The sequence below is a fragment of the Rhinoderma darwinii genome, chromosome 3 (genome assembly GCF_050947455.1).
Source record: "Rhinoderma darwinii isolate aRhiDar2 chromosome 3, aRhiDar2.hap1, whole genome shotgun sequence".
In the NCBI taxonomy this organism is placed as follows: domain Eukaryota; kingdom Metazoa; phylum Chordata; class Amphibia; order Anura; family Rhinodermatidae; genus Rhinoderma; species Rhinoderma darwinii.
This window is the reverse complement of record NC_134689.1, coordinates 138,624,023-138,647,964: the sequence shown is the minus strand read 5'-3', so window position 1 is coordinate 138,647,964 and position 23,942 is coordinate 138,624,023. Positions and strand designations below refer to the sequence as shown.

Here is a 23,942-nt window from a genome sequence, read left to right as displayed (position 1 = left end):
GGAATATATACACCAACACAGAGACATATATAGAACCACAGCGAAACACACACACACATATATATATATATATACACACACACACACACACACACACACGCACACAGGCTTCTTGCAGGGGCGGACTGTGGGCAGAGATTCCTCCACTCCTCTTGATGCCTCCTCTGTATGTGTAACCAGGAGCAGAGGATATAAAGCTTGTCAAACAGCCGACCCAGTGGTGCCCCCTACATGAAAGGATGATGCAGCACCCTGTGAACTTGCAACGGACGGACACCCCTAAGGACGGCCATGTGTACCATGTGCGACATTGTGTACCCTAAAAGTAGGCTTACAGAACAGATAGCTCTAAGGTTCTTTCTAGCTGACTGCTGAGTGTTCCCCTAGTCTTCGATTGCGTCATCAGGTTTCGGTAGCGCAATCGAAGAGGGAAGTCTACTTTGATCATGCCGCAGTCACGGACCGTGGCGATCGAAAGTTAAACATCTGGGGTCGGAGTTTTCTCTGATCCCAAATGTTTTCAGTAGGCTGCTCTAAGTACAGGAATGGTTAGTAACTCACTGGAGAGCTCATTAGCCTTTTTGACAGATGCCAAGAGGTTGCTGTAGACTCCAGACCTGCACGAACCGTCAAAAGACAGTGATCAGTCAGGAACAGGTTAATGGAAAATCTTATTAAGGTGTGTGTAAATTACATCTATAGCTGTCACTTTCTTATACCTAAGCAAGACTATTATACAGAAATGGAGCTGTAATGCAATAGTGGAGAAGAATTACTCTCTGCACCACTGACAGCTGACGTAGAGATCGGTCTAGATTGGCCTATATCCACATCCCAGCCCAGGCTTCCATCAGTGGCTGAGCACCATATTAACTAGCTGAAGGTTCACAGTGATTGGACATGAAGCTTCCCTACCTTTATACAATGAGGTTCTGCAGCAGCTGTAGCAAACTATCATGCATTACGCATAAATGTATTATATGCATGGTAAACTGCACCAGCTTTATGTCCGTCAAAGAAATACAATTAAGAGTATACAGAAGTCACATCAGCATTTGGACGTGTTTTCAGCAAGGTTTTTCCAAAAACACAAAGTGCTCTATAGAGAGATAGAGACATACACACGTCAAAAGTTTTAGAACACCTACATTTTTCAAGTTTTTATTGATATTTACATAGTTTAATGGCTTAAATGTACTTTGAAATGACAGCATAGAAGAAAAAGACAATAATATTGGATTAACTTTGTTTCAACAAATCAAAATCTAGATTTTTGACTCTTCAAAGTAGCCACCTCTAGCGGCTATAACAGCTTTACACAATTGAGGCATTCTTTCTACAATTGCATTCAGATATTGTTCAGAAACCCAACATTGTTGCAGAAGTTCCCACAAACGTGCTGCACTTGTAGGTTGCTTTGCTTTCACTCTTCTGTCCAGTTCATCCCAAACAAGCTCAATGGGGTTTAAGTCTGGAGAATGTGCAGGCCATTCTATTCTTTGAAGCCTACCGGCTTCTTCTTGTCTTCTTAGGTAGTTTTGACATAACCTAGAATTATGTTTTGGATCATTGTCTTGCTGTAATATGAACCCGACCTAATAGGCGTACACCAGAGGGTATTGCATGGCACATCTAAAAGCTGTGGTAGCCCTTTTTGTCCAGTGTTCCAGTAACCAGGGGCGTAACTAGGAAAGACAGGGCCCCATAGCAAATTTTTGACTTGGGGGGCCCCCCCCCCTCCGCTGGGTATCACACAACCCACCCCTCCTTGCAGATAGTACCTCCCTATAGATTCCACCACATAGCACACCCCTATAGATAGCACCATACACAGCCCCTGTAGATAACACCTTACAGCCCCCCTGTAGATAACGTCTTACAGCCCCAAATCCCCCCTGTAGATAACGCCATACAGACCCCCCCTCCTGTAGATAACGCCATACAGACCCCCTGTATATAACGCCATATAGCCCCCCCCCCAAAAAAAAAAAACGACCTACAAGGATAGGGGATACGTGTGTGATCGCTGGCAGCGGTAAAGGAGAACAAGGTACCGAAAGTCCCCCGAAGTTCTCCATGACAAACCTCGGACTTCCAGCATCTGCGCAGTTCAATAAAAATGAAAAGGAGCTCTGGTCACGCATGCGCAGTCCGAGGACTGTCATGGAGAACTTCAGGGTACTTTCAGTCCCCCGTTCTCCTTATCGCTGGGCGTCCCAGTGATCCCACATGTATTCCCTATCCTGTGGATAGGGGATGCATGTCTTTTGTAGGAACAACCCCTTCAGTGGCGTTGCGCTGTAGCAGCCATAGCGGGCCCCGTAGCAGCCGCTATAGCAGTAGTTACGCTACTGCCAGTAACCCTGTGCAAGTTGCCAACTCTGGATCCAGCAAGCGAGCCCCAGATCATCCCGCTTCCTCCTCCATGTTTACGTCACATACAAACAGTTGGTTCAAAAAATACAATATTTGAAGCAGCACAAATCCCGTTATCAGGAGCGATGACACGCTGTAAAATCAGACAAACCCAGTCTGACGTAATGTAATCTTCAGAAAAAGCGTGGTGAACAGCAACTCCCAAGTTTCAATCAATAAGTTATTTTATTGGTCAAACATCCAGTAAACAATGGCAACGTTTCGACCCGTGACAAGTGGAGGGTCTTTCTCAAGGCTTGAGAAAGACCCTCCACTTGTCACAGGTCGAAACATTGCCATTTTTTACTGGATGTTTGACCAATAAAATAACTTATTGATACAAACAGTTGGTGTCACACAAAGCATCCTTTCACATACTCTGCGACATACAAAAACCCTGTGTGATGTACCAAAGATCAAATTTTGATTCATCAGTCCATAAGACCTTCTTCCACTCCTCAGTAGTCCAACGGAGGTGCTGCTTGGCCCAGGCAAGTCTTTTTTTTATTTTGCAATCTTAGCAGTGGCTTTCTTACGGATACTCGACCTGTCAAACCTGCAGATAGAAGTCTTCTCTTCACAGTTGAAATGGAAACTTGTTTATTTTTTGTTGCATTAAGCTGGGCTTGAAGATTTTGTGCTGTGAGGCGCATATCACACAAACGGGTTAACTCTCAAAAACTTGTCGTCATCTGATTTTGTAGTGGTTCTTGTCAGAGTTTCCACCAGTTTCCAAGTGCCTTTTGATGGTATAGGAAACTGTACTGACTGCCACCTTGGCTACTTCTCTGTAGGACAGACCTACACTTCTAAGGGTTATAATGGTCTTTCTTAATTTGTGAATTGCCTTTTTCTTTCCATTATGATATCAATGTGCTCTGTCCTGAAGAGCAAAACTGTCCAAATCCTGCATGGTGTTGCAATGCAGTCTGTTCCAACACTGGTTATATAGAATCAAAGGGTTTGAAAGTCATCTCCAAAAGTTGAGACACCTGTAGGAATAGTTTAAATCCAATTTCAAACCATAATTTGCTTTCTGTGCTGCAGAGCAGCTGGCTGTCCTTGATGTCTTCCCTGAAAAAAGCCCTTTGGTTAAAATAAAAAATTCAGACTATCGTTGCGTTTGAGGTTAAAAATTCATATTATTTCTAGGTTTTTAACTTACTTTTGAACAATTTCACGTTATTTGATGAATTAGAACGGTGTTAATGTAAAAAAAAAAAACTGGAAAAATGTATGTAATTATATATATATATATATTAGTATATATTATATAAACAACCCTAAAAAAATGCAACTACAAATCAGCAAGAAAGTAAAGGAGGCCTTACGCCTCATTCACACGACAGGGTCCGAGTGTCGGCCGATAAAATCGGCCGTTTTTCCCGGCCGGTTTGCATCTGTTCCGATTCCGTTCCGGGCCGTGTTGCCGCTTTTAACGTCCGATTTTGACCCGTTTTGCATCCGTTTTTTTCCCTGTCAGTTTTAAAATCGGATGAATTTCATTTATATTTGTTGCCACACACAGCTCTCTGTAGATAATGCCACCCAGCCCCCTGTAGGTAATGCCACCCAGCCCCCTGCAGGTAATGCCACCCATCCCCCTGTAGGTGATGCCACCCAGCCCCCTGTAGGTGATGCCACCCAGCCCCCTGTAGGTGATGCCACCCAGCCCCCTGTAGATTGCACCCATTCCCCCCCCCCCTTCCAGGAGAAGTCACTGACTTCAATGTCCATATATGGACAGTTTAGTCACTGACTTCTCCTGGAGAGGAATCACCGGCCACGGGGTCGGGGATTCCGCTTCAGAAGTGAGTGACGTCGCCGTGTCCATATATGGACAGTGTAGTCACTCACTTCTGTAGCGGAATCCCTAATCCCCGGCCGGGGATTGGGGATTCCGACTCCTGCAGGGAGCAAAAAAAGACCCTCCTCCTCCTCACATGCACTCTGCACTGTGAGGAGGAGGAGGAGGAGGAGGAGGAGGAGGAGGAGAAGGAGAGAGAGCGCGAGCGACGGAATACATGGCCATCACTCGGGACACATTCCGGTGATGGCCGTGTATTACCCGGCCCCATAGACTTCTATGGGAGCTGGGCGGCCGGGTAAACGGCCAAAAATAGGGCATGTCCCATTTTTTGACGGGCAGGTTTCCCGGACTGTCAAAAAAATCGGTCGTGTGAATAGCCCCATTAGGGGTCTATTGTTCCTACTGCAGCCAGGTGACGGCCGATTTATGAACGGCCGTTACCCGGCAAGGAAACACTGTCGTGTGAATAAGGGCTTACAGTGTTATGCCTTTATGTGGCCATGGAGGATCCTGGTAGTATGTAATATTCTTATAATTTACTATAGGTTTCCAAAACCATTGAAACAAAAACTTTTCAAGGAACATCCATGAATATAATGAAATAAAATAACTGTAGTTATAAAACACAACTGTGCCGCTTATTTCCAGTTTATTTGTGGTGAGAGAAGAGGTGTTCATTTATCATATGGGACACATAAAAGAGAAATGGACATTTGCTCCACACCATGAAAATGAAGCTGAATATATAGCATCACACCACACAAATCAAACTGATAAAAATATGCAAAAAAAGAAAAACCTGTAATCCATAATGATCAAGCAATCAGCAGACGGGTGAGGAGCTCATAAACATGCCGCTACATTGACACTGCCTCGCTTATTAATTTACTAAATGAGATAGTTTACAGTGGAGCATGGAAAGGAGTTCAATGATTTCTGTGTAAACATAAGAGGTTTTATGGAAATGAAGATCGCAAATCACATTTTCATATTGAGCTCAATGGTATTGGGCCATAATAGCCGACATTTTACTGATACAATGTATTCTCCAGGCTCGTAATCTAAATATTACCACTAATATTACCACATTAGAAACGGAGTAACCAGTCTGCTGAGGGGCTAATGGCAACGCTAGGCAATAATGAGCAGTCAGCATGTCCAGTCACACATCAGGACACAGGCAGAGGAACAAAGCATTAGTCGCTCAGCATGCCCTCAAACAATGACCAACACACATTACTTAGTAAATATAAGCAAGGTACACTGGTCTTGTGTTCATGTACTACTTCAGTACAAGATCCGGAACTCCAATCCTAAAGCCCCTTGAAGTACAATCTGCTCTATCCTACAATAAAATTGTACCATCCATTTAGGGTTCACTGTTAGACATGTATAATTCAGAAATAAAATTTAAGTCACCTCAATCACATTATAGGTGTGGTTTTGCGCTCTACCTTTGAGTTGTATAAACCCATCAATTCTAAAATTTCGTATTTGTAAAGTCCTAGATACAGGACTAATGTTAGTCAATACAGTTGTAGTTCAATTTCTGCAACGTCATAAACAGGAGTACAGTATATCATTATAGTTGAGGCACAGACACAAGCTATTGGCCCAACCACAAGTCTGACTAAAACAATTGAGTCTTTAACCTCATCGCAGGCATCCTTAAAGCATCCCTCTGGTTACATTAATAAAGTGTCATTTCTGCATATATACTAACATTTTTTGAGACACCTGCCCTGTGGTGAATTCACATTAAAAATAAAAAAATTAAAAAAACACGCAATCTGAGAGACTTTGAACGAGGCATGATCATCGGTTCTAGACTAGCCGGGGCCAGTATTTAAAAAAAACTGCCGACCTTGTGGCGTTTTCTCATGCAACAGTGTGGAGAGTGTATGGAGAATGGTGTGATCAAGGAAAAACATCCAGTGATAGTGGATCATATGGACATCCACAACTCGGCGACGAAAGGGGTCAGAGCCAAGAATAGTCTCTGACGAACAGGTGGTGAGAAGTCAAGCAAATTGCAGCCGAATATAATGTGGTGCTCTAACTAACGTGTCCAAATGCACAACTTGTCCACCAGTTCGAGTGCCATTGTTGTCTAAGGGAAACAGAAAGGCAAGACTTCAGTGGGCAAAAGAGCGCAAAAATTGGATCACTGGGCAGTGAAAAAAAACATTGCTTGGTCAGATGAATCCAGATTTCTGTCTCACCATGCTGATGAGAGGGTCAGAATTTGGTGCAAGCAGCAAGAATTAGGGCTCATTCACATGAACGTGAATCTCGTCCGTGTGACAACCGTTAAAACAACGGCCGTCACACAGACCCATGCATTTCAATGGGGCCGTTCACACGAGTGTGAACGCTCTGTTGAAAAATATGTCCTATTTTCCTGAGTGTCACGCATCCCCCATAGACTGTAGTCTGTGGGGGATCCGTGACAACTAGTCCCGCACGGGTCCACCTCGGACGTGGAAAACTGCATTTTTTAACGTCCGAGGTGGACTACGTTCGTGTGAATGTAGCCTTAATGCAACCTTCCTGATGGGTGTGAACAGTCTAGGATGATGGTGGTGGAGTAATTTTGTAGGGAATGCTTTCTTGGCACACTGTGGGTCCTCTGATACCTGTGGATGAAAATTTGAACAGTAGGGCTTACCTAAGTATTATAGCCGATTAAGTTCATCCCCTCATGGCAGCTGTTTACCCTACGGCAGAAGGGCACCTTAGGAGCAATTGTGAGAAGCTATCCTGCCCGCATGGGCTAAAATTCCTGCAGAACAAATTAGACACCTAGCGGAAGCTATACCATGACAAATTGCTGCAGTTCTGAAAGCCAAAAGGAGGTCCAACGTGATATTAGATGGGTGTCATTTGGTGTATATAATGAACATACCTGGTGCCCTCCCTTTAAATGTTGCTGCCGCAGTTTGTCTTATTCCCGGTCCCCTCTTCATGTATTTGAAATGTCCGTCAGATTCTTAGACCACCCTGTGCACAGTGTAAGACATGCCCCCCACAAAGCACTGTTGATCATCAGCTCTGGTCCGTGCAGGGGGACAGGTCTCAGAATACTGAACATAGGGTAGTCTGAGAAGCTGGCAGTCAATTTAGATACATTAATAGGGGTCTGGGACAAAGCCTGAAGTAACAAAAAAATATATTAAGAAAATAAAAATCGATGGGCACATGTATGTTAACGGGGTTGTCCAGGCATGGGGCGGTTTTTCATGCTGATGACCTATCCACATGATAGGTCAACAGTATATGATCTGTGGGCGTTCGACACCTGGACCCCGCACCGATCAGCTGTTCCAACTGGCTCCGGAAGTTATGCAGATGGCTCCAGTCACAGTGTAACGGCTGTGCTGCAGTAAGTGCTGCTCTGTTCCTGTTCAAGTGAATAGGAGCAGAGCTGGAGTAAACCAGCACGGCTGCTATACGGTGTACGGAGCCCCACCGATCATATACGGATGACCTATCCTGTGTACCTATCCTTAATGCTGGTTCCTACCATCCCCAAATAGATGTAGGCTTAGTCCCAGTTCTGGGTGTATGTGCAGCGTAGGTTCCCACCTTATAGAGGTCGCCTTGTCGTGGCAGATGGACTCACACAATTTGATAAAAACGTTCGCTAATAACCTCCCTATTGTAAGTAGAGTTAGCAGTAATGCATATTTATTTATATTTAGCGGCTTAGGTGGCATTAGTGTTCGCAGTGTGCGGTCGCCATTTTCTTGTGTGCTGTATCCTGTCGATAGGTCATCAGTATGAAAAACCACTCTATGCTTGGACAACCCCTTCAACTATACATTCTGCATGTATAGTGACATTTTTACTGTGAACTGGAGAATCGGTTAAACGACACACTGAAAAATAATGTAACCGCGAAGAAAATACAAACCTTGACACAAAGGCACCTTGTCATTCTTACAAGAAATAAACAGTAATTACTTAATAAGCAGATGCTCAACAGCTCTACATCAAAAACGAAAAGCACGTCCAAAACAACATGGTCCTTGCCACACGGGATCCTGCATGCCGCTAGTAAAACATGATAAGAGGGTACAATCTCCTTTACAATGGATATAAAGCACCGCATTTAATTAATTGCATATATCAAGTAAATTAGTAAAAACAAAGCCTCCAACGGCAGACACAAGAACAGGATTTTCAGAGCGCTTTATCTAGAACAATTCTAATTAAGATGAAAATCAATAAATCGGTAGCATTAATTAAACTATTACCGGTAACCACCAAAAACAAAATAATGTCATGTTTTATCTCAAGGTCTCTGATACAATCACATCTTTACTCTTAGGCCTCATGCACATGACCATAGCCATGTGCACAGACGTGATTTTCCGGTCGGCCGGCCGCAGAATGACACCCGTTCGTGTGCATGGGGCCTTATAAATCGATTTACATTTTAGAATATTTTCTGAATTACAAGAAAATCATGAAAGTCAGGGTACGTAGAAGAATACATTCATAGATTTCTGAGCAATTTCTTTAAATTACCATCAGATTTAAATCAATACAAAAAGTTTAAAATGTTAAAAGGTCATAAAAATCTGAAGGACATTTAATCGGAATAATTTACGGTAATTCTTAAGGACAAGTATGTTACATGTGCCTCACAATTAATAATTGCAGAATTTCATGCATTAAATCTGCATCAAAACCACAGGTAAATGCAGTTAATTCTGCAGGTAAAATCTGTACCTATTAGAGCAGGTTTTTTTTATGTGTTTTAAGTTAGTTTTTACATTTTGATGCGGAAACAGGTTGCAGATTTTGGTTCCTTTTTAAAAAAAAAATACAATTCACAATAAATTGATATGCCGTGGATATTTAAACATGCACCGCAGGTTAATTTACGTGCAGACAAAATCTGCAACATGTAGACGAGATTTCTTGAAATCCCATTTACTTTGCTGGTACTGTATTACAAGAATTTGCACGCCAAATCCGCACGTAATACACATCTTGTGCATTCGGCCTAAAGGGGGTTTTCCAGTTTTATGTGAAAAAGATCATGACAGAATATGCTCACTTTTCACTATCTATTCATGTGATTGGGGTATAAAATTCCCCATTCACACTTCGGAAAATCTCCGCACGGAATGAACACACTGCTGATTTTAAAATATGCAGCTTGTTCATCGTTGCTGCAGGTTCCAAACTGAAAAGCCGACACCGTGTCAGCTGCAGATTTTGGTCGTGGATTTTCTGAAAAATGCACGCCAGATTATCCTAAGGATTCCAATGACAGAATGCAACCTAACTTCTAGGATTAAAAAATAAAATAAAAATGCATGACTCTCTCTTGGAACTTTATGGGTGAAACATGATCGCACTGAACAGTGATCTAAAGCAAAGCAGAAGCTCAACCATAGCTTTTTAATTACAATAGCATAAAAAGTCATTGCTCATGACCACTTTCAGTATTATGTTACACCCATAGGGAGTACATTACACCAGAGATCATAGAAAAGATTTTCCTACTGTCCTGTGCTCCCTATTTTTTTGAGCAATACAAAGATAATACAGCCTTGTGAATGTGGCCTATGGCCCCCTGTACACAGCTGTGCCCATAATCATGGGCCGTGATTACGGGCATGGCCGGCCGCGGACAGCCATCCGCATTTCGGGCCGTGCTCCCATACAAAGTATGGGAGCACGGCCCGTAGAAAGAAAGATAGGACATGTCCTGTATTTTGCGGAGGCTTTCTACGGCCCGGACACCTTCCCGTAAATATAGGGGAAGGTGTCCGCGGTCAATAGAAGTAAATGAGGCCATAATTACGGCCGAATTCTACAATCATGTGCATGGGGCCTTAGGGTGGTAGAGATTTTAGTTACAGTTTAAAAGGACAATAATCTAACTAGCCATTTTGGCTATGTTCGGTATATGCGTTGGGAAAGTGCTCGGACATACGCGGAATGTTTCAATAGGGCGCAGAGGGGACCTGTAAAAATAAAAAAAGAAGAAGAAGAGGCTCCTTTTGGCATATGTCGACTACACTTTTAAATACAGAAGCATCTCGAAAAAAATGTATACCACGCGGAGCCTATAAATGACATATGCTATGACTATACAGTGGCGTAAGTCAGAGGCTTCCATTGCGGGGGTTTACATCAGGAAATACTTCTCATATATACCTCCGACGGAAGCCTCTAAACACAATGTGAACAAAGCCTTACTATAACTCATGCGTTACACAGATCTACAACAAAAGATCTACTAACTAGTACAAGAATATATTTAAATTGCCTTCTGAAGATATACATTTTTTTTTTCAGTATCAGCCCAAGCATCAAAGTACAGAGGAAAGCACCTTATAAATCAAACCTGTACATTAATAATGAGATGGAAATGTATACATAAATTCACAAGCAGATGGCACTTCCACTTTTCCCAAACGTACAGCGGCTCTTTCTTTGGCTTTGTGTATGTGGGTCACTTGCTTGATTAGATCTCAAGTGGCAAACCAAAGGGACTTCTAATACGGACCTATTCTCGCTCACAAGCCTGGCCTGCTGCTAATTCATGCATCAAGTTCATTATTGTTTAGGGAAATTGAATTTCCAGTTGCTCACTACACAGTCTAAAGACAAGCAAAATAACATATCCTTTGTGTTTTACATTTGTCCAAACATAAAAAGATTTTGCGCTGCGGAAAATACTAAACACATACTGTACTTTTATTGTGCACAGAATGAGTTTACGACGTGACTGCTGGTCTGAAATAAATAGTCCAAACAGAAGCGTCGCATCGCAGCACAGAACATGTGCCAGTGGCCTGCAATAAAGAAAATCCCATTAAAAGTGTTTATTTACTTTCATTAGTTTCCAACAACAGCACAGGCCAGTTGGAATTCACCTTAAGCAGTCAACCGCGACAAAAAGCGGAGATCCATTCCAGGCCTAGTCCATTATGCTATGCATTCTCTGTGCTTCAGCAAACACCTTAAATTCAATGCGATTTCTCCAGAGGTTTTGTTGCAGGTTTTGAACAGGTTGCACTACTCTAGGGCCCCACAAAGCCATAAAAAAGTTACACCTGTATATTCATTTCACACTAACAAGATGATCTTAAAGGGATTTTCCCACGAGGGACGTTTAGGACATATCCACAGGATATGCCATAAATGTCAGATAGACGTGGGTCCCACTTCTGGGACCTGCACCTATCTCTGGAACGGGGCCCCCTAAACCTTGTTCTACCTTTCTCGGTTCCCACTGCCACTTGTAATTTCAGACCATGTAAGCAGAAAACCACGTAGTACGTGAGCTACACTGATCCGTAACTGCCATTCACTTCTATGGGAGTTACGGAATCAGCATTGCTCAGTGAGCTACGCGGTTTTCTGATTACATGGTCGGAAACTACAAGTGGCAGCGTGAACCGAGAAAAGGTAGAACAGGGTTTAGGGGGCACCGTTCTAGAGATAGGTGCGGGTCCCAGAGGTGGGACCTGTATTTGACATTTATGGCATATCCTGTGGACATGCCATAAATGTCCCTGATGGGCAAACCCCTTCCATACTTGTAACATTGTCTCAAGACGGAAACTGTGGCATCCTTAAAAACACCCTACATTTTGTGTGAAAATATGGATAAATGTGTCACAGGAGCGACTAACAAGCCCCATTTGTATTCCTTCTGACAGACTCAAAATAGGTCTACTTTGTATAAAAAATATGGGGGATCATGCCACTGACAACATTTTTCAAGAACTCTTAGCCGGCAAATAGGAGCTACAGGGCAGTGATGTCAGTGGTCACTGTGACCACTAGACACAGCCCCTGCTACCGCCTCCCATACATTATTGGCTCAGTGAGGGGGCGTGAGAAACACACGTCATTGGTTGCCAGGGAGACGCTGACGCTACGGTCAGCGCTTTACACAGGGCTGTTTAAGAACTCAATTTTTACCTGCAAGTAGTGCTGTACGGAACTTCGGTTTGATACCAGTGTTGATTCGCTATCAGTGGTTTGTAAATTTTTCACGTCTGATAAATAGGGTGAGCAATAGCCGGGCTTTATTTTCTACTGATGATTGATCAGTAGTACAAATTTTCCCCAGCATGTGCTCATGTGACCACTGACATCATCACTGCCCTGTAGCTCCTATTGGCCGGCTAGGAGGTACGGCCCTAACAAGGGGAGGAGCATACTAAATAAAAAGAGCTGGGAGTCACTAGTGGAGCAGGGCTGTTATCAATGCCGGACGTGGAGATGCTGCTCGACGGCAGATCGATCTAACCACAAGTTGTTATACTAAACAATGTGCAAATGAGACCCCTATGATGCTTTGCACTGAAGAAACACGTAGGGCCTATTTGCCACCGCTGAGTGAATAAGGGAAGTGTTTAGGGTTTGTAGTTAGGATCGGCTTATGCCTCTGAACACAAGACAGTGAGGGCTATTATACAGGCTGACTGCTAGCAATGCCCCTTGAAGCATTAAAGGAGCACTCCACGGTTTTTTTATTTTTATTATTTCCCCCTCCATTTGTACATTGGTGTTTCAGTGGGGTGCGGTGTGTAGAAATGCTTGCATATCCGTGTATCTAGTCGTTTTCGGCTCAAGCACCGCTTATGTGATCTTCCCCCTGACCGGTCTGGAATCGCTGTGCTTTTGAGAAAACCGGAACTCAGGCTCTTAATGCATTCCTATGGGGCCTCGTTCTGGCTCCCATAGGAACGTTTTGAGAGTCTGAGTTCCGGTTCTCTCAAAAGCAAGCACAGCGATTCCAGACTTTTGGGGGGGGGGGGGGGATAACGACGTACTTAGGAGAGTTGTAAGGTATTTCGCTGCCGCTTCTCTACTCCATCACTGGATTGCACCTGCTTGTAAGGAAGGGATTCAGAAGAAAGGTACATAATGGGGAATTGCAGCTTATGCTTAGGCTCTGTTCACATCTGCTTTGGAGGCTCTGTTCAGTGGCAGATTCTGTCATATTTACAGGAAGAAATAGCGCAGCATTAAGTGTTTTTTTCCCCATCTCAACAACCCATTATAAATCAACATGGTCCATCGGGCGCCATTGGTGACGGTCCTGCAATCGATCTAGCACTTCGACAATTTTGTGGTTCTGCTCCTATGATGGAGCAGAACAAGGTAATTCAAGAACGCAGATGTGAACGACGCCTTATGTAGAAGTAGAAGCTTATAAAAAAAAAAGACTAATGACGGTGTTGGCTTGCGCTTAATAAACAGAGCGTCATATTTTCAGTTTTAATGGGATACATGAGGCATATGATGGATCCGTCGTGAACAGTTTTTTTTTACTCCCATTGACTTAAGGTTTCTGAGAGCAGTTTTATTTTTTTTACTGGATAGAAAAGCACAACATGCTACGGCATCCTGCGTTGGTAGTTTAGTTAGGGGCCTCAGTCGCAGATACTGTTGAAAAAAAAAAAAAGTGTTATAACGTTAAAGGTTATAAAATAACAAAATCCAGCTCAAGTACTCTGATGGTCCTCCGTTGGTCTTTGTTTACAAGATGAAGTACTATTGGCAGTAATTACGGAACGTGACCGCTGAGGCTACTGTCAATCACAGCCGGGCTCCCGTGCGATCTTCCTGATGTAACTGTACTTCATTGGGCCTCTAGGCAAGGCAATCTTGCTATGGGGTTAAAGGCTCATGCAAATGACCATAATACAGACCTGCGTGGTACAGAACCATAATACAGTGCAGTAGTCAACTATGGGCCCATACTGTGTCAAGAGGAGAAAAAAAAATGAGGCCTGCTGCAGTGCATGCCGTATGACATTCATTCTCTAGAACAGAATACAGTGCCTCACAGAGGCACCATATGGCAGCACAAGGAGTGCCTACGGGTACGTAATACGGACACGTAGGGATTCCTAGACTGCCGCCATTCAGAGCTTATGCATACGTTGGTGTGCAAACCATGTTAGGGCCTGTTCACTTCAGCGTCAGGGTTCCGTTGAGGAGTTCCGCTAGACTTTTTCCGTTTGTTTTGGCAGATACAATAGCGCAGTCGACTACGCTATTGTTTCCGTAAAGAAAAACGGAAACCTTACGGAACAGAGACAAATGGAAACCACTTGCAAAGGAAGCATTACCATTGAAATCAAAGGTAATGCAAACAGAAGCTATGGTTTCCGTATGCCTTTCCATTGATGAGTTCCTCCAACGAAAAGGCATAGCAGAACCCATCAACTGAACCCAACGCTGAGGCGAACACACCCTGAAGCATTCTGAAATATTACCTGTACCAGGAACGCTGCCTGCAACCTGAAATATTCACCTTTACCCAACTTGTAAGCCCTGCACACTCACTAAGTAATGGTTTGCCCCCCTGTTTTTAATGCAGTCAAACTTCAGCCATGTTGTAGCGTCAAAGATTAAGGCGAAATATGAAAAAGTCTGTAGCATGTTCAGATCCCGGGTAATAAATGAAAAGTAAAGACCGGATTACATAAACGTGGAATATGTTGCTTTTAGTATGTGTAAACCACGCCATTCATTAGCATGCTGCGCTTATATAAACCATAGTACATGCTAAAGAAATATTTGTCTTGGCTTCTATGGCATATTAACCTTTTAAATACATTTCTGTAATAAACAGACATTATTTCACATTATAGATATTTACATTAAGCAGTTCGGAAACTTTTTTTTTAATGCATGGCTAGTAAAAATGTCTGAAATAGTTCCTTCATAAAAATTGTTGTGAAAACAGGTGAAGCCTGTTACCGTGTATATATTCATTTTTACACTCCAACTCTAATTTAGAAATTCAGATTATGAACAAGTCTCTGTACATGGATAATGGAACCCAGAACTTTCACAAAATGTGGAAAATTTATCCTCGGAAAGCCTTCTTGTCTGTCACTTATTCCATTCAGTCACTTTATGTTTGTATTTACGTAAATGCCCTAAGTCTAGGCTCTTACTACCAACTTGGTTGTGCCACTGTACTTTACCCTGGCACATATTCGGAGAATAGCGCACCTTGTATATAAAGACTAAATGCTGACAGCCAATACCAACCAATCAGAACATGCCCTTTATTTTCTAACCTGAACTGAAAGTAGCAATCTGATTGGCCGCTAAGGGAAACTCTACCTGATCTTATACATGAGACCCCGTGTAAATTACACTATAATAAATGGCTGGCTTGATTTTTCTTCACAGCCAAGACATTAAACAGCACAGTGGATAGAATGAAATCATTCAGGTTTAGGCTGTGTTCACACTAGCGCGATGGCTTCCGCTTGTAACAAAGCCATGACAGCTATGATGGATCTGCTCTCAAACAGATCCTCACAAATCCTGATGGATCCAATTGATTTCTAAAGGGTCCCTCAATTTTCTATGAAAGGTAGCCCCATATTCTAGTAAAGCTTAAAATCTAGTTATTTTACAATATTTCATATAATGCCATATGGAGAACATTCAAACAATGAGCAGAATTGTACTCCGAAAACGCTACAAACCCACACGGAGGACATGTATCGATCGCATATAACGAAAATGAAGTAATTGGCGGCAAGTTCATAACGTATAATGTGCAACGTTTTTAAAAAGCGGATGAGGCAGTCACTAAATTATAAGATGCAGATCACCCAGGGGTGTTGGCAGGCTCTGAAGATACCTGGGTCACCATTGGGCACTGGTTTAGAGTGAGGACTTAGAAACAATTGAACGTGGCAATCGGATTGGATACACACACACACATACATACATACATACATATATATATATATATATATATATATATATATATATATTTATTTATTTGAGCATTACACAAAAAATGCAATGTTCTTTTAATAATGGAAGAACGTTTACATTCTGCTCAAACAAGCCCAATTTCACCTGTGCCTGTAATGACTTTGCACTGCACTGTCACAAGAGCCTGCACTTTGTTAGAGTTGTCAGTATTTAACATTCCTCCTTCATGAAATACTCCTAGTCCCACTCAGCTCTTAACATTAGGGTCCCCCGAGTAATTCTAGGGTCAACATGTGATGAGATCCAGGAGATTCCCATTTGCTGCTCTTTCTGAAGTGTGCAGCATAATTTACTGCTGCGTTCCAATTGCTGCGACATTCTTCAGCCAGAACCAAATGTTAATGAAAGCAGTATGTGGTATGCTAGCACACTTTATTGGTAAGCAGATAAATGTGTCCAAACAGCTGAAAAACTCAAACAGAACACATGATAGTAATATTCCTCAACAATTACTAAAAGCAGAGGACTATAGACTGTATTAGAAGCATAAGCTTTAAGTCAATAGTCCAAAACTTACATGTAGGACTCTGTAACGTCATCCCAAACAACATTTTTGCGGAGCGGTTTCCATGTCAAAAAACTCAGTGTGAACAGGGCCTTAATTTGGAGCTTCTTTTTGAGGCTTTTTTCATAGTGTTCAATGGAAAATCAGCTTAAAAAAAATAAGTCTCAAGAAGTGACATGCACTTTTTACGGAGCGTCTTTTTACGCTCCGTTTTTTTAAAACAGAGGCGTAAAGACGCCCCATATGAACTAAATACTGTTTGTCCCATTGATTTCAATGGGCAGATGTTTGTAGGTGTTCAGCTTCTGTTTTTTCAGGCATTTTTCGTAAACGCCCCAAAATATGCCTGAAAACGCGTGTGAACATACCCTTAATGAAAACCCAAAATTTAGGGTCTCAGATATAATGCAATATAATATTGTAATTATCAAGTCCAGAGTCAGCGCAGCCGTCTACCAGGAAATTTTTGAGCACTTCATGCTTCCCTCTACTGACAAGCTTTATGGAGATGCTGATTTCATTTTCCAGCAGGACTTGGCACCTGCCCACACTGCCAAAAGTACCAATACCTGGTTTATTAACCACAGTATCACAGCGCTTGATTGGCCAGCAAACTCGTCTGACCTAAACCCCATAGAGAATAAATGGGGTATTGGCAAGAGGAAGATGAGAGACACCAGACCCAACAATGCAGATGAGCTGAAGGCCGCTATCAAAGCAATCTGGGCTTCCATAACACCTTAGCAGTGCCACAGGCTGATCGCCTCCATGCCATGCTGCATTGATAACACCTCAGCAGTGCCACAGGCTGATCGCCTCCATGCCACGCTGCATTGATGCAGTAATTCATGCCAAAGGACCCCCGACCAAGTATTGAGTGCATATACTGTACATACTTCTCAGTAGGACATTTCGGTATTAATAATCCTTTTTGAAATTGGGCTTATATAATATTCTAATTTTCTGAGATACTAAATTTTGGGTTTTCATTAACTGTTAGCCATAATCATCAACATTAAAAGAAAAAAAATACTGGAAATAGATCACTCTGTGTGTAATGAATCTATATAATATATGAGTTTCACTTTTTGAATTGAATTACTGAAATAAATGACCTTTTTGATGATATTCTAATTCTTTGAGAAGGACTAGTATAAGATAAATCAAACTATAGATATATGGAATCCAGCAGCACAGGCTTGCATGAAAGGGGTGCAAGCCTTAGGGAACGGACCACAGTCTCTCTAGACAAAAAGCAGTAAATAGGCAGCACTCACAAAGGCTTATGGTGAAGAAAAAAAAAAGTGCTTTATTGACCCCAAAAGCGCAACGTTTCAGCTCACACAACCTGAAACTTACTCAAGCCAGATAAATAGATAGAAAGATAGACAGTTCATGAAGCAAACAACTTTAGCTCTCGGTTTCTAAATTACACTTCAGCTGCGGGAGCATTCTTCATCTCCAAAGAGGAAAATGATAGAATACTTGTGTGGATTGTAGACGCCAGGAACGCTATTGGCACGATTTTATTGTGCTGCAGAAGAAGCTGAACTCAGTCAGAACCACGCAGAGCAGGCCAGCTCTTTCTGAACAACATAGGAGAAATTGTTATGCAGCACAGATTTGCGCTACAGCTGCAAAGTGATTTTCAAATGAGGCACGGCCGGAATAAGAAATCCCTGGTCGTCTTGTGCAGGGCTGGTAACGTTGTGTATCGGTTAACACTTAGGCCTCATGCACACGAACGTATTTTTGTCCTCCCGTAAATACTGGCGTAAATACGGGTCCTTGGTCACACATATTCGACCCGTATTGCACCAGTATTTACGGACTCGTGCCCGTAAATACGGGTCCGGTGTCACCAGTATTCCACCCGTATTTACGGGCACGTTTTCGCTGCAAAATTGCACTGCAGTAATCGGCAGCCCTTCTCTCTATCAGTGCAGAATAGAGAGAAGGGACAGCCCTTTCCGTAGAAAAAGTAAAATAAATTCATACTTACCCGGCCATTGTCTTGGTGACGCGTCCCTCTCTTGACATCCAGTCCGACCTCCCTGGATGACGCGGCAGTCCATGTGACCGCTGCAGCGGTCACATGGGCTGAAACGTCATCCCAGGAGACCGGACTGGAGGAAGAAGCCCGGAGTTCTCGGTAAGTATGAACGTCTTTCTTTTTTTTACAGGTTGATCTATATTGTGATCGGTAGTCACTGTCCAGGGTGCTGAAAGAGTTACTGCCGATCGTTTAACTCTTTCAGCACCCTGGACAGTGAGTATTTACGGACGTCGCCTAGCAACGCTCCCGTAATTACGGGTGCACACACGTAGTCTTCCGTAATTACGGGAGCCCCATAGACTTCTATGGGCCTGCCCGTGCCGTTATTACGGCCTGAAATAGGACATGTTCTATATTTTTCAACGGCACGGGCACATTCCCGTAAGCATACGGGGAGGTACCCGTAGCCAATAGAAGTCCATGGGCCCGTAAAAACGTGCCGCAATTACAGGCGTTTTTACGTTCGTGTGCATGGGGCCTTAGTCGCTGCTCCAGGATATCACCTTATCTCGTAAGGTCAAAAGTCTTCAATAAAATGTATCATTTAATATCGCTTTGGGAGACAGGAATAAAAAAAAAAACTAACTGCTGCATAACATTCAGCTCTGGATGGACCATCTCTGTAGGTGGCAGGTGGATTCTAATATAACCTACACAAACTAGTGAAACAACATCCTTGTATATAAAAAAAAAAACAAAAAAAAAACACAGCAATTCTACAGTCAATACACAGTAATAACAAAATCAGAGGATAGCTGTAAACAATACAGAAGACTTGAAGGAAAACTATCACGTGGGGCTTATTATTTCATCTCACTTTGTATTAAAATGAGAAATGCCATACACTTAATGACCGCTACATCTTATGTTCTTATTTCCTTCTTGGAAAGGACATAAAAACATAAAATGGTCCTTATAGATAAGGCACAAGTAAATGCTGAATTATTACCACCACTGGATTATGATATTTCTTGCCTACCATTAATAGGAGTACATATAGACATCTATAGAATCACACTGGAAGTATATTTAGTTACATTTCATATCACTTCTTTATGTGTCGGAGTGTGTTTTATGTGTCATTTATTGTTACGGTGCAAGATGGGGTTTTTCCACTGCCAAATTGTAACTGGCGGCTTATAAATGGTTAACTGTGCAGCACGTTTTGTATTGCAGTAAATTCACGTACACGAGATTCTCCCCCTCAGGAGTTAAAACTACTTCTGTATTCTAAACACTCATTCCTCCATAAAGACACCCTTCAAAACGAGAGGCGATGACATATAAACACTGTATAAAATGGAATACACAGCATATACTAGATATTATTTTAACTAGGGTGTTGCTTCAACAAGTTTAAAAAATAAATAAATACAATAATATGTTAACCCTTAAGACTGGAATCACACATGCCAATTTTGTTGCAGTTTTTGAGCCAAACACAGGATTGGATACAAAAGAGGGGAGAATCAGTCTTTCTTTATTCTGTTCCCTTTTGGATCCACTCCTGGCTTTGGTACAAAAAACTGCCACGAAAACTGCATGTGTGATTCCAGTCTTAGGCCAGGATTACACACAAAGATTTGACGGTATTTTTGGCTCCGTTTTTTTTAACCAAAGCCAGAGGTAGATCCAAAAAAGAGGTAAAAAAAAAAAAAAAAAAAGAAGAAGCAGCAGGACTGGTGTGTCTCCTTTCTTTGGCGTTCACTCCTGTGTTTGGCTCAAAAAAACTGAGCTAAAAAGAGCACCAAAATTGAATGTGTAATCCTGGCCTTCCGGTCAATTCAGAAACAAGGGTTGTTGCAGAAATTTTGGAAACTGAAAATCAGTTTTATACATGTGAATGGGGTTGTTTCTGCAGCAGGTGCATGGATTTCTGTAAACCCCTTTCAGATTCATCTGTCAGTCCCAGAAACTTCTGCAACAAATCTGCCATGTGTGAATATACCTTTAGACGGCCTGAACGAGTCACATATTCCCATGCGCCATTTAACAATAATTAGGCGCCAATAAGACATCATATCCTATATACTATTGGCACCAATAAAAAAAAAAAAAGTTACTGCAACAACTGTTACAAGTGCTGTTCTCAGGCACTAAAAAAAATATTATAATCTGAACCAACTGACCCTTAGGGCATGTTCCCACAGGCCAGATCCACAACAGATTAATGTGCGGAAAATCCAAAGCATTTACAGTAGCAGCAAAGTTTCAACAAGTCTCATCCACTAGCTGTGGTTAAAATCCGCACTAAAGAATGACAATTCTGCTGCGGTGAGACTTTAAGCCGCAGGATATCAACGTATGCTCGTTTTTTCACCACTTGAACGAAGTATATCGAATCCGTTGTGAAAATCGCAAGCTGTATTTTGATGCCGTTTTTCAGCGATTATACAGTTAAAACCACAGCTGTAAATAAAGGTTTTCTACAATCAACGCTTCATTCTAATACCGCAGGCAAAACCACTGCGTAAAATCCGCAATGAGATTCGTTGTGTAAAATCCGCAGCATGTAGGTACCTACCCTCGGAGGGCACTCACATTATTAAGGCACACTACATAGAACTGGATTACATTTTGCACTCCGCAGGGGGTCACGTTTGTAAATCATCATTGGGGTATATAAATGGTGTCTTACTATATGAACTAAAATATAAGCAGCAACACATTATCCATATAGCAGCATGCTCGGAAAAGTTCTGACATTCAGAATTGTACAGCCAATAAGTGGTCTCAAACGTGGCATTCTTTATATATCCGGAGACATTTTTGTGCCTATTCTACACAACTGAGCAAAACTTGCGCCATTTTTCCATAAACAAACCTGGCAGAGAAACACTAATCATACATAAAATCTCGATAGAAAATTGTCTTTTATTACAAAACACTTTTTTAAGACAGCAAACTGGATTAATTTTCGTTATAAAAAAAAAAAACATGCGAGGGATTTGGTTAAAAAATTTAACATTTTATCATACCGGTAACTTATGCAACATATCGAACAATTACTTTACGGACTAAATCAATCGTATGGAAAGGACAGCGTTCACACACAATTTTTCAGCATTTTTAACATTTTTCACCGAATTTCTTCAATTTTTAAACATTTTTCCTCATAGCCAGAGCACGTTGCATTTTGGAATAAATGTCACTGAATGCAACAAAAATGCTCCAAACCAAACGCTTTATATGTCGCCTGTTCAATAATTCACTCTAGATTTTAAAGTAACATCTGGCCGCAGCGTAAACGCCATGAAAAGTGCCACAAAACGCTGTGTGTGAACCCAGTCTAAGGAGGTGGGCAGACATTGATCTTGCTGGGACCGCTCAGGACACAGGGTAAGGGCTGGAGCTGCAGTGATGGATGAACGTGGAGGACGTGAAACCTCAGAGATAAGATATTACTAGTCATTTCCTTCTGGATGAGGGATGAGCCACTATCTTTGGCTTCCAGCATAAAGCTGGGTGTGTGAGAAGCGGACTTTAAACACTTGTGCGCCTATTCTGCTGGAAGCATGGGCATTTCAGAGCCATTGGCACACAACGATTACATTAGCAGTGCATGTGGCATCTTGAAGACTCCACGTTCCTATGGCCTGTCACAAAGAACTGCAGTTACCAGCGCACACCAGCCCAGGGGATCCATTCACTGCCCTCAGTAAAGAGGCTGATGAAAGCTGTCAGGGTAAATCTATGCTCACTTTTTGGATGGTTTCATTTCAATGGAGCATGAAACTCCCCAGGATGGTTAATAGGCTTAGCCAGGCGTGCCGTTCTCCCTAATAAATTTTAATTATGCATCAGTCTTAATAGTAATCAGATTAAAATCCATGAAAAAAAAGGGCACAAATTGGAGTTTTCCCTTATGATTACTGAGAAGGACTTCTAAGGACCACTACTTGGTGGAGGAAGGAGAAACTAGTATATAAAAGATGCAGAAGGACTATAAGGAACTATAGAGAGAAGGACTCTGCCAATACATGGCATAGAGATAAAAATGGATAAAGATGGTGGGAGAAATGTGCCTCATATCCATTCAAAATTTTAATTTTTCCATTAAAAGTACAAGGTAAGTGGGTGACTCGGACATCAGAACCGTCTTTACAGTAAAATGAAGGACATTTATTGGTCATACTGCGGGTTCAATACAACTCATGTCTGATATGCTGGGTGACACTTTAGAAAGAGGTCACCGAAGATAAAGGTCCCAGAAACAACACTTTGTATACAGGAGTCCTCAATGCTGTAATATAGGGGATCACTTCTATAGGACAGCTGAATAAAGCAGAGATACAAAGTATGGGAATCGCTCTGCATTACATAAGACACAACTGTCATCCAAACTTTATCATGCTGCACGCCATACCAAGTGACAACTCTGCTCTCCTATAATGGAGCAGTTATTATTGATCGCTAATCGTGATGGTGATGGCATGGATTCCGAGGAGAACATGCTGATGTGCCCAGGTGGATGCATTGCATCGGGGAGATGTAATGCAGCTGTGTGGGCACATCACTGGCCAGCCAGTCATACACAATCCAGTGGTAAAGTTCCATGTGTTAGGTGAGGGATGATGCTGGGGGATTGGAGAAAGTTTGCCTCCTACCTGTCATCATAGCAGAAATCAGCGCCCAGTGTGTTGAGATACAGGACAAGCCCCAGGGCGCTGCTCAGCACCTCAGCGATCATGTCTCCTGCACTCTGCCCCCCGCGTCCTTTGTCTGCTGCTCTCCTGAGGGGGGATCAGAGCCCGCTCTCCATGCCTGCTCGCCGGGGCTGCCCTGCCCTGTGCACTCCGTCAATCCCGGGATGGAAGCTTCCTAACCCATGTCAGCGCTCCCTATTGTACACAGCAGCGGGAGGGAGGGATGGAGGGAGGGAGGGAGATGCTGCGGTGACAGTAGTAATGATAGCAGGACCGGCGCTGCTCCGCACCCAGCTCTCCCCAGCAGCGGACTGTCAGCACTGAGAGCAGCCGGCCAGCAGCATCCCGGGAGCAGCAGCGTGGGGTTCAATGCCGCCTCACTGCGCATGCTCCCATGTCCTCCCCTCTCCGGCCACGCCCCCTATTCTTCTCCCCGTCCTCCCTGCTCTGCCCGCCTCGCTCCCCTCATCTGTCACTCTCCGGTCACAAGTGACACATGGACAGCGCGGTCCGCTATGTGTGGAGCTGCCGTGTGTCTGCCTATAGTGGCACGTCCACAATAGAAGTGCTGTAAATAAACTCTCACACAACTTTCCCAGATCCCTGAAAGGCAAATGTGAACATATTCCTTCCTTGTTCATGTATAGATGCGTATTTGCCATTCTGGACTCTAATGGGAGCTGTAATGGTGGCTATATCAGTTGTCATTCCCAGAAACATACA

General features: G+C 42.7%; 1 protein-coding gene across 1 annotated transcript in view; it reads right to left on the bottom strand.

Annotated features, from left to right (window-relative positions):
* Positions 1 to 23,566, bottom strand: part of TMTC2 (transmembrane O-mannosyltransferase targeting cadherins 2) — a 253,342-nt gene extending 229,776 nt beyond the window's left edge. Inside the window, exon 1 of the mRNA XM_075860086.1 lies at positions 23,181 to 23,566. Coding sequence (XP_075716201.1) covers positions 23,181 to 23,263 — 83 coding nt within the window. The 5' untranslated portion in view covers positions 23,264 to 23,566. The remainder of the gene's footprint in view (positions 1 to 23,180) is intronic.
* Positions 23,567 to 23,942: the final 376 nt, after the last annotated feature.